The sequence below is a fragment of the Marmota flaviventris genome, chromosome 1, assembly GCF_047511675.1.
Source record: "Marmota flaviventris isolate mMarFla1 chromosome 1, mMarFla1.hap1, whole genome shotgun sequence".
Taxonomy (NCBI): Eukaryota; Metazoa; Chordata; class Mammalia; order Rodentia; family Sciuridae; genus Marmota; species Marmota flaviventris.
Genome location: NC_092498.1, coordinates 210,522,600 through 210,533,963, shown reverse-complemented (window position 1 = coordinate 210,533,963; position 11,364 = coordinate 210,522,600). Strand labels below are relative to the sequence as shown.

Genomic DNA, 11,364 nt, shown 5'->3' with positions numbered 1-11,364 from the left:
CGCGCCGCCCGCCCGCTCCCTCTCCCCGGAGTGCGCCGCTTCCAAACTTTGTCTAAACTTTCACTTTCACAGCGCGGCGGTGGCGGCGGCGGCGGCGGCGGCGGCGGGCGAGGGTGACCGGCCGAGCGGCGGCGGCATGGAGTAGACGCGCGGCGACAGCGGCGGCGGCGGCTGCGGCGGCGGCGGACGCGAGAGGCAGCGGCGAGCGCGGCGGCGGCGGCGGCGGCGGCGGCGGCGGCCCCGGAGCCCGCGGGGCCGAGCCTGCAAGCGGCGAGCGCGGAGCGGCGCCGGCCGAGCGCGGGGCCGACGGCCCGGCGGGCGCAGCGCGGCGGAGGCCGGAGCAGCCGAGCCGGAGCCGGAGCCCGAGCGCGACCGCCGCCTGCCGGGCCTCCCCTCGCCGCGGCCGGCCGCCGCGCTCCCGCCCGGGCGCCCAGCTATGTACTCCCCGTACTGCCTCACCCAGGTACCGGCCTCCGCCCCCGCGCGACCGGGGGAGGGAGCGGGCGCGGGAGGCCGGCGGGCGGGCGGGCGGAGGGGGCGCGCGGCGGCCAGCGGGAGTGAGCCCGCGGGCGCTGAGGGGTGCAAGTCGTGCCGCCGGGAGTCCGGGCACGCGTGTGGGAGTCACCGCGCGCGTGCGACCCTGGCCACCCGGAGGACTCCTGTTGGGGACTTCGCTGGTGACCCTGCGTGCGTGGCGCTGTCCCTGGGGCACAGGGCGGGAGTGCGTGAGAGTGTGCGCGCGCGTTCTACTGGGGTGCGGTGGGCAGCGGGACTCCAGCCGACCTGTGGGGTGACTGTGGCGCGCACCGGGGCAGCGTGGCCACTGGCAGTGTTTGCAAGGGTGACAGAGTGGCCGGAGGGTGGTCCCGAGGACACAGAGAGGACCTTGGGTCTGCCGATCTCCCTGGGGCCGGCGCAGCGGTTCCCAACGGTGGCAGTGTCTGGGGTGTTTGGCGGCTGCCTCTGCGTGCCGCTGGGGTGCCCCGGGCGGGCCGAACTGCCCGGGCGTCTCCCCAAAGTCTTTGTTCAGGCCTCACATGGGAGCGGGGCTAAGAAAATGGCGGGGCTCCCAAATTTCGGAGGGGCAGAGGAGGGGAGGGAGGAACGGGCGCACTGCCAGCTGGGGCCGCGCCTCTCCACCGACCCTGGACGTCGCAGCCGCGCCCCCCCCCCAAAAAAAAAAAAAAACTTTCCTTGGTGCAAACTTTCCTGTACCAGCGACCTGGGCTGCTGCGGAGTGGACCTGGCGGCACCCTGGGAATCCCATCCCGCCACTCGGAGGCAGGAGGGGCGGGAGACAGCGGTGGACACAGACCGCTGTGTTGCGACCACACCGTCGGGTCAGCCTCGGGTACAACAGCGCCGACCTTGGCGCGCTGGAAGAGCGAGTCCCGCCTCCAGCGAAGTTCTCTGCGCGGCTGAGGCAGAGACAGAGGCCTGAATCATGCTTATCCTGCTGTCCCACTCTCCCTGGGTCGTAGCATGAGGCTCTGAGTAGGCACAAAATACTATAGTGGCCCCAACAGCACTGCCTGCAGGGCCAGGCCACTGGCAGGTAACACAGATTCGGCAGAGGGGACAACCTGGGGTTGCCTAGACCTGCTTACTGGCCAGGCCTGTCTGTGGCAATTCTCTAGGCCTGGGGCTCCAATTGTCCCCTTTGCCCAGCTTGAGCCCTGCCAGCGTGCCCACGGTTTATAGTGGATGTCCAGGTGGATGTGGCCAGTGACTGTGCCTGGGGTGTGCCAGGAGGTTTTGAAGGGGCAGGAGGGCACATTCAGGTGGGTGTGAATCGAGGCCTGCTTGTGCTCTTGTATGCACAGGTGCAAGTTTGTGTGTGTGAGAGAGAGTTAATCTAGAGCCTTCGTGCGGCCCTGTGGGCTGGCTGAGATCAGGCCTGCGTGGCATAGACATGTATGACCCAGACAGCGGGTTTTCCTATACAAGGCGGGTCTGAGTCTAAGTGAGTGTGGGCAGGGGTGCACATGTGTGCTTATGTCTCACTGTGTGTGTGCAGGTGTGAGCAGGCACTCTGACTGCCTTGGTCATGTGGGAGACCCCTACATCTGTGCCTCCAACTCTACCGCTGGCCGTTTTATGTTGGATCACCCACATGAGGCCTTTGCCTAGCCAACTGGGTCTGCGCTGTGGCTGCTTTTCAGTTGACACTTCGATGGCCTGTGTGACTGGAGTTTGAGGCCTGGTGGAACCAAGACCCCATGCTCAAGCAGCCCCTTGTCCACCAGGCTGCCAGCCCTGCTCCCAATCCAAGCATGCCCGACATCTGGGCCTGCTCCCCACCCCCACCCCATGGCCTGGCTGAGACACCCACCCTTTGGATTTCACAGCACCTCAGGAGAGAAAATGCCAGCTGATTCACTGGTGACAAGACTAGGAAGGGACTGGGTGGCCCCAGACTCAGGGTGATGGCCGCGCTTGGCTCTGTGATACTCCAGAAGGGAGTATGGGCTTAGTTCTGTGTGAGCTGCAGCCCGAGTGTGCCAGGCTGGCTGGGAGGGGAGTGGGCATGGTATCACCAGGCTGCCAGCCCTGCGTGGTGGGCAGGGAAACCCCTCGGCTCTGGGCAGGCTGTCCGCTGGTCAGCAGGGTCTGGCTGCCCCTCCCCGGCAGCCACAACTCTGTTTTTACAAATCTTTCTGCTTCCATAGTTTGCGCGGCCGGTCTCTGCTTTCCTGACGGTCTCTGTCGTTGGCTGTCTTCTTCCCTGTCTCTGCTCCTTTTCTGTCTCTCTTTCTCCATCTCTGTCCTCCTGTATTTGACTGTCCTTGTCTCTGGTCTGGACCCATCTTTGCCTCCCCCGCCACCCCCTGAGTCTCGGACTCTTCTGTCTCTCCCCAGCCTCTTTCTGGCCTCTCTCTCTCTCTCTCTCTCCCCCTTTGCTTTTTTTCAAACCAGAATTGGCTTCGATTTTAAAGTCAATAAATGATTGAGCAGGAACGAGCTTGGAGCAGCGGGGCCCTGGCGGGGAAAGGCACTGTGGGTGAGGGGGAAGGGCGGCGGGGGTGGGGGGCAGAAATCTCCTTCTAGAAAAAGCATCAAAATCCAGGGCGGCCAGGCAGGGCAGTTGCTGGAGATGCTGAAGCCCACTTCAGACACAGGCCCAAGTCCCAGGCAGAGACAGGGGGTGGAGGTAGACACAGGGGACCCCACAACAAACAGAGAGACATGTGCTGAGATGTGGACACACACATACACATGCTACTCTACCACCAAGGTGGGGACGCATGACCATTGGCAGGCATACAGATCAGGAAAATGTGGATGTATGTTCAGCATGTACGCGTAAACACATGTGAACCCCTCAGGATGGGACCCATGTATCGATGGATGTCGGCTCAGAGTCGTGGAATACCTCCCAGACCCATGGCCATGGAGACGCATATGGATTCAGAAAACTGTAGACCTGTGCTCACAAGCACCCTCAACACACTCATAATGCGCCCGTGCGTGTGCGTGCACACACACACACACACACACACACCCCTCAAGGCGGGACACGAACATGGGCATCATTTCACGGAGACAGTGATACCTCCCAGACCGGTGGAGCCCTCGGTACACACTCGGTGGAGTGTGTTCACCCCACACACACAGATCCCAGGTTGGAGTGATGCCGGGTGTACACCTTTTACACAGAGAGAAGAGGCTGTTGGTTCACCTGGGTGTGCGCACGCATACCTTCTCAAACACAGAGATACATACTGATGCGCGCGCCCCCCTCCTGGCCACGGGGTTGCACATACAACATGCAGACACTTGCGAACACAAAGACATCCATGGGCGTGCGCAGATACACTCAACCTCAGACACACACCTACGCCGATAGTCCCTGCCTCCCGAGCTGCAGAATGTCCCTGCACCTTTGTTTCTGCGCAGTATCTCACACACTCCTATGGGGGGGAGGGGGTGGGCCATGCCCCCTGGCCCCCTTGCTCTGATCCTCTGGGTCACTATGGCCATGTCTCTGTCCTTGCGAAGCGTTGGCTCTCTGTCCCTGTACTAACCCGGTGCTTTTTTTCCCCCCACCCCTACTAGGTCCTGGGGATTGCACCAGGGGCAGTCTACCACTGACCTTCCTCCCCAACCCTTTTCACTTTTTGAGTTGCCCAGGCTGGCCTTGAGCTTGTGTTCCTCCTGCCCCAGCCTACAGAGTTGGGGAATACAGACGGGTGCTATCCTACCTGGCTCTGGGACTTGCTTTTCATAGCGTATTCTCTCTTTGGCTCTAGCCTGGCACACACGTCCCACCCCAGCAGTGGACATACAGGAGGCCTGGGGAAGGTCACTGCTGGGGCTGGACAGGGGCTGTATGAGATGTTCTAGTGCAGGGCCAGGCCAAGTGCAGAGCCGAGACTCTGCTGGGTCAATGCGGCAGGGGGAATACGGTGCTCTGGGAACTGGAGCCAGGGGTCCTGCCCAGCCATGAGAGTCTTGTGTAAGCTCAAGAGCTTCCAGTCAGAGGCTGTGGGAAGAGGGGTCAAGGGCTAGGCTTTGCCATAGTTCAGCACCCAGTTTCAGCTTTGGCTCTGCATCTCTTAATCCTGTGACTCGAAGTGCAGGGTTTTTCCGGTCTATAAATTGGGCATGACAGTGTGTATCTCTCTTGGGCTGTGAGGAGGCTCAGCACGGTGCTTGGCATATAGCAGATGTTCCAGAAATGCACCTGTTCTCATTTGGGTGGTCATCCTCCTGGACCCATCTGTCTGAAAGAAGGATGCTTCTGAGCGGTGGACGACAGGGTCAGGCACCTCCCCACCATGGAAATCTAGTGGACTTCCTGGAGGAAGGAGCAAGAGAAGAATTTTGGGGGCTAGCTCTTGGTCCAGCTCTTTCCTCTTGGATGGAGTCCTATAGGCCAAGCACAGGGAGGCAGGGCTTCAAGGTAGGAAGGGATGATGACGAGGGTGAGGAGGGGGGACAGCCTGCACTGTCTTATGGGGACCTGACACCCTCCTTCGGGGGCTCTGAGCACCAGTAAAGAGAAATGTGTACAAATGCACGTCCCAGACAGAGTGAGACAAAGAGCTCAGAGACTTGGTGCATCTCGATGGCAACCTCAGGGATGTCCCCACAGCTCCAGAGCTGTTTCTACATCTGCGCTTGGGTGTTGAAACTTGGACCCAACTGTGGGGCAGGATTTGGCTAGATCAGGTGGGCATTGCAAGTGGGTGGCAAGCTGACGCCATAGCTGCTGGCAAAATCTCCCTGTGGTCACTGTCTAACTGCTGGCCTATGCATGTAACCCGCTGGGAACCTGGCCTTGCGGTCTGCTTGGGTCTTGTCCCCAGATCTCAAAGTGGGAATTTGGGGTCTTGTAGCTTTCGTCCTCTAGCTGGACCAAGGGAGGCAGGGGAGGCCGATACCTGTCATTTTCTCTGACATGATGCTGCGGACAGGGCTCCTGTCTCCCCAGAGCCCTGGATGTGGGGACTGGGGAGGTGAGAGTGGCTCTCAGGGGTGCTGGGGTTCTTCTAGGTCTGTGGGAATCGATCAATGCCCCCTCAAGGCCACCATTTTCCTGTGGATGTCTGTATGGCCAAGCGTCTGTGGGGTCCTTTTCACATATCTGAGTATCTGTCCCTGGGTGCTATCTGCACGTGACTCCGAGGACCATCACACTTTCCCTCTCTTGTGTATTTGGTGACATTGCAGTGGTGGGGGGTGGGGCGTGATATCAGGCATGTCCTTGTGCTTGACATGGTCTTTGTGTCATGGTGCTGCCTGGGCCGTCCATGGGGATTGGTATTGGTGTAGCTGTCACTGTCTCCATCTTTGATTATCTGCTTCCCATGGAAATGACCATGTCACCGCACAGTGTGTCCTGTGTACAGCAGTGAGACCGAATGTGTTACCCTGGCGGACCAGAGCTTACGCCTCCACGTGTGCGCGAGCCTGTACCCGTCAACCCCAATCCACATACATGCCCATGCGGTCTCCGGGTGTCACCCCGGCTGTGTTGTTGTGCATGATGGGCTTGTCCCTGTGACTCTCATTGTGTTCCTGGCCACATGGTCCCTTCTCCCTGGCATTCCTGTCCTCTCGACATGGTGCACGATGCCCACTATGGCGGCTGGGTGAGTGGCTGCCAGCAAGCTGGCCGCTTGGTCCCTTCCCATGAGGCTGCACGGCGGTGGTGGCCTGCTGTGGGCCCCGCCCGCAGCCCTGGCCCAGCGTGGACAGAAGCCTGTTGTGCGGCGAGGTGCGGGTGTGTGTTTGGGCCGCCCACAGGCCTCCCTCTGTCTGCCCAGTGCACATTGATCTTGGCTTCTGCCTGTGGCCGCCCTGGCCTGGCCAGCTGGGTGTCCGGCTGTCTCTGAGGGCCTGAGCCCGCTGTCCCTGCAGTTCCCGCCACCCCCACAGCCAGGCCTGCCCCAGGTCCCTGCCCCGGAGCCACTCGCAGGCCCTCTGAGGCACCGAGGGCGCGGATTTGGAAACTGAGGCCCCCCTTCCTTCCCCCTTCCTCTCCCTCTCCTCCCTCTCTCCTCCCTCCCCCTCCGGCTCCCTCTCTCCCTCTCTCTCCTCCTGCCAAACGCGTCTTGGCTCTGTCTGAATATCTCTCCTCCTCGATTTTTGGCTCCAGCTCTGGGCGCGCTCACTAAAGGAAGAAGGGCTAGCTCCCCGCCCCCACCCTTCCTCACCGCCTCCCCCTTCCCCAGGAGCCCCTCTGAGGGCGGGAGTGGCCTCATATAGTGGCCTGAGCCCCCCAAGTGGGCTTGGCCAGGGGGGGGGCATAGGCCCGGTGGGGGAGGGGCAGGGTAGATTGGGCCTGGCAGCCCCAGGCGGGCAGCGGGCAGGGTAACTGTGCTGCCCGGCTGGGCGGGCAGGCGGGGAGGGGTCGGGGCATGGAGCTGGGGTGTCTGGCTTCTGGTGGGGCTGGCAGGCCTCTGTGAGGCGCAGCTGTGCCCAGAACTCCGAGTTGCGTTTGCCACCACTACCAATGTGGCTGCGCCAGCCAGCGAGGGGAGGCGAGTCGCGGGCACTGCGGCGCTCCACAGCCAATCAGAAGCCGGGGTTGCACTGGGGAGCTCTCCCCCTACTGGGCCCCACCCTGAGGGGAGCTGGGGGTGGTGGCCAGCAGCAGGCAAGGGGCAGCGCCCACCACCACCATCGAGGACCCTGCCCCCTCTGATAAAACTCAGTGCCAGCCTTCCTGGCACACAGCAGGCAAGACCAGGGGTCTGTCCGTCCCCACCTGAATTTGTGTGAGCTAAGCTGGAGGAAGGGACTGCTCAGAGGTGCACCGGTGCCCCCACCCCCCGCCCCCCACAGTCAGGCCTTAGGGATTGGGGTTGGGGGCCAAATCATCCAGGTGGTTCCGAGCAAATATGAGCTTCGTTAGTCGGATCGTCTGGTGTGTTGGGGGTTATTCTGAGTCCATTTCACACAAAGTCACACATCCTCACTGGCACATGTGGGCACAAAGAATCCTGCTGCCATACACTGGCATTCTGTGCCTCTCTCCCCTAGGCACACAGAGACATAGGCGTTCACACACAGAGGCTGCCCTGGACGCAGACACCTAGCCACACCAAACACTGGCACAGCATGGCATGCCCAGGGGTTCCCCTCAGGGGTGCAGATGCATGGGACACCCAGTGACATGGCCACAGGTTATAAAGCACAGTGTAGACACAGACTACCACCTTCGGTCACCCAGGAGCACACACCAAGACCGTGAGGAACATGGCACCCGTGCCCAGTGGCACATCAGACTCCAGAAAAACCCAGCCAGCACCAGGCCCACAGGAACACACACGGCACACGGGCCGTGCAGCACTCGGGGCACGTGGACACACACACCTCCCAGACCCACCCAGGGTGATTTGTCCACTGGGAAATGTCTGGAGGGATTTTTGGTTGTCACACTTGGAGAGAGGACTGCCGTTGGCATCTGGGGGTAATGGAGGCCGGGAATGCTGCTCAGCACCCCACAGTGCACAGGACGCCCCAAGGCAATGAATGATCCAGCTCAAGAGTCAGTAGTGCCAAGGTTGGAAAGCCTGCCCCGAACACACACAGGGTAATGTGGGTATGGCTGGCCCTCAACACTCGTGGCGTGCACACACACGTGCCACACTCAAATGCGAGGCTGGCTGATGTGGCGTCACGCGGTGCTGCTCACCCTCCCAGACACAGGTATTGTCTTATATGCAGCTATCCGCACACAAACCCGGGCACAAACTGTGCGGCGTGTGCACGGTGCCATGTTACCCCAGCACGCAGTGGCAGGACTCACACCCCCACATGAATTTGAGCCTGGTCACAACTGGCCCTGGTTGTAAACAGCATCTGAGAGATGAGACCTGCCCTCCTGCCCCTTGCCCCGCCAGCCTTTCTGACTGATTTTAAGAAGCATCCATAAACCTGACCTCTCAGCGTAGAATTTGGAGCCCTGAATCTCTGCCCTGGTTTGTAAAAGCCTGGCATGGGGGCAAGCCTGGGACTCCATATGCCCACCCCTGCCCAGGATATCACTGGCTTTCTGGACCCAGCAGCCGAGGGCCCCACCCTCACTGCCCTTCGGCCAGAGAGAGAAGGAAAGGGGACAAAGCTACGTTCTCAGGCTTGTCTGCCACGGGACTGTCTCTCCAAACCTTTGACTTTTTATGTATTTATTTTTGTGGTGGTGAGGATGGAACTCAGGACTTTGTGTGTGTTAGGCAAGCGCTCTACCACCAAGCCACACCCCTAGCCCAATCCTTTGGCCTTTGATTTCCCTATTTATGACCCTGGGGAGAGAGGGAAGAAAGATGGGTGACAGAATAGTAGTGGGAGAAAGCCTTTTGTAGGATCATAGCAAAATGAACGGTTGTTCCCCAAATCACAGCGATAGCTAGCATGTACCATCGCTCACCATGCTAAGTGCTTCTTAGCTCACCTCCTGGAATCCTGGGCGAGGTGGGTACTGTTGATTAGGAGAGTGGAGCTTCAGATTCAGCTTCTTGGGTTCGGATCCTGGCTCTGCCTCTCTCTCTAGCTGCGTGACATTGGGCAAACCACTCAACCTCTCTGGGCCTCATTTTGTCGTTTAGAAAACAGGGCTTGTAGTAAGGATCTGAGGAGCTGGTTTGCAGAAAATGCTTCAAAACTGTGCTTGATGTGAAGCAAATGCTTTATCTGATAGATGACAAGCCAAGAATCAGAGAAGGGAAGTCCACTCTTACAGTCAAGGTGGGATGTGGTGGAGCCTTCGTCAGTCCTTTACCACTATCCGAAGTCTTGCCGATGGAAGAGAATTGCAGCAGGTTCTCTGCCCTTTACCTGCACACTCTCATACCGCCATTTAGAGCATGCTGCAGCTGTCAGTCCTCATCCTCTCCTTACTACTCTGACCTTCAGATCTTCTTCCAACTGGGGCTCAGAGAAAGGGTGTATGATGGTCTCACCCACTCTGAACCTACACTGGCCAGTCTTGCCCTCGCCCCAACAGGACTGGACAACCTCTCCCACACCTTGCTGGGCACCCAGCCGGAGCCCGCGTGCTGGGGGTGCAGCCGGGGGCCTGTGCATTCCTTTGACAAATATTTACCAAGCACATCCTGGGTGCCAGGCCCTGTTCTAGGCCCTAGGGGCTCGGCAGGGAGCAAACCTGGCAAAGGTGCCAGCCTTGGTGGGAGGGCAGACAGAGAATCTGATAAACAAGGGAGTGCCCTGTCCTTGAGACGGTGCTAGGTGCAGGGGGAAAGCGCTGTCCTGAGGGAGGATGGCTTTAGCAGAGGGGGTCAAGGATCAGCATTGTCCTGCCTGTCAAGTGTGGCCTGCAGGCCCCTTTCCGTCTCAGACAGGCAGTCTGGAGGCCAGGGTGTGTGGTTGAGCATGGTTGTCTCCAGCTGCCCAGAATGCAGGGCCTGTTGTGGCTTCATGATAGCAAGGATGGATATCCTTGTGGGTGCACCCTATGCTGCCCATCCAGGACCTGGGAACAAGATGGCTGGGATCTCTCCTGTACAGAATCCAGGCCTCGATGGGCACTGGGTATTCTCAACCCTGCCACTCTGAGCCAGGGGGTGGAGCAGGGGCAGCTGGTGGCCCAGAGTGGCACTTCCACCTGGGTCCCTTGATTTAGCTCCCCCAGGGCGGGCCCAGTTTATTTTTACCCGAGCCTGTCACCCTGGCAGTACCAGGCTGCGCCATCTTTGCAGGGTCTTGGGTACTTGCCCATAGTTTGGGGGCGCACCTGGCTTTGCCTGCTGGGCCCCCAACTCTCACTGGGCTCCAGACTCCATCTCCCCTCAGAGCTCTGGATTGAGGGCCCTAAACTGGGCGCTGATGGGGTCCATGCTGCAGGCTGACAACCACCGTGCCCAGCCTGGTGGCATTTGGTTTGGCCCCCTGCCTGTCCGCCACCCCCACCCTGCGCCTGGGCAGAGATGAGCGGCTGCCGCTGCCAGTCTCCATTTCGAAGCTTGGGGTGGGGGTGGGGGAGTGCTGTGCGCCTGTGGGCCCCCTGCCTGTCCTGTGCCACCTAGGGCTCATCCTCCCTGGGAGGGCCCCTGGCTGCCTCGCCCGCTTGCTGCCCCTTTGCAGCCCGGAGCTCGGGAGGATGCCCGCCAGGCTTCCATCTTCCCGCTCCTTCCCTCCCTCTCTCCCTCTCCTGTAATGGCTCACCATTTTTGGCATCTCTTCCCCTTCCCCCTCCCATAGGCGCCAACCTCACTTCCAAACCCGCCATTGCTGGCTCTTGGGCCTTCTTTGCTGCTAAGGGCTGGGACCTGGAGATGAGGGTTTGGGGGGACCAGGCGTGAGGGCATTGGGGCCTTCTGGATGCTGTGCATGTGTCTGGAGGGCACGTGCCCTCAGCCAGCTGGCTCCACCCATGTCTTCTTTTAGCCTCAAGGTTGGCAGAGCCAGATGCGATGAAAAGTGGGGATCCTTCTGTGTCTCACAGCCCCCTGGGGCCCCATGTTGCTCTCTGGGCTGCCAGGAGACCAGTGTGGGCATCTTCGCCCAAGCCCAGGGCCTGGATTAGCAAAAGACAAGTTTCATGCATGGAGTGTCCCTGTGTTCCTCTCCCAAGATCCCCCCAGATCCTCAAGATTCTTGCTCCCCTTCTCCAGAGCTAGGGTATGGGGGGAAACCAAGCCCTACATTGGGCCCTTGTGCCCCCAGAGGGGCAAGGGACTTCAGAGAAACCGGTTTACTGGCCCCCCCCAAGCCCGCTGCCCGCGCCTCTCTCGGCACTAAACAAAGTTTGCTAAGTAACTTCAAATGTTATTTGAGGACGGCCTGGCCTCAACCCAAGGCGGCCCTGTGGAAACTTGTTTTTCGCTGCCGAGGCTGCAAGTATCAAAGACACACTTTCGGTGGGGGGGGTTTGCTTCGATGCCTCTTCCCCCTCCATGA

At 60.2% G+C, this 11,364-nt stretch overlaps 1 protein-coding gene across 10 annotated transcripts in view; it reads left to right on the top strand.

Annotated features, from left to right (window-relative positions):
- Positions 1–268: 268 nt before the first annotated feature.
- The window catches only part of Nfix (nuclear factor I X), a 95,911-nt gene continuing 84,815 nt past the window's right edge, over positions 269–11,364 (top strand). Inside the window, exon 1 of one of the 10 annotated variants that reach the window (XM_034637157.2) lies at positions 269–463. In XM_034637157.2, coding sequence (XP_034493048.1) covers positions 437–463 — 27 coding nt within the window. In that variant the 5' untranslated portion in view covers positions 269–436. The remainder of the gene's footprint in view (positions 464–11,364) is intronic. The other 9 variants (XM_034637158.2, XR_011704667.1, XM_071602147.1 and 6 more) reach the window with 9 other exon arrangements.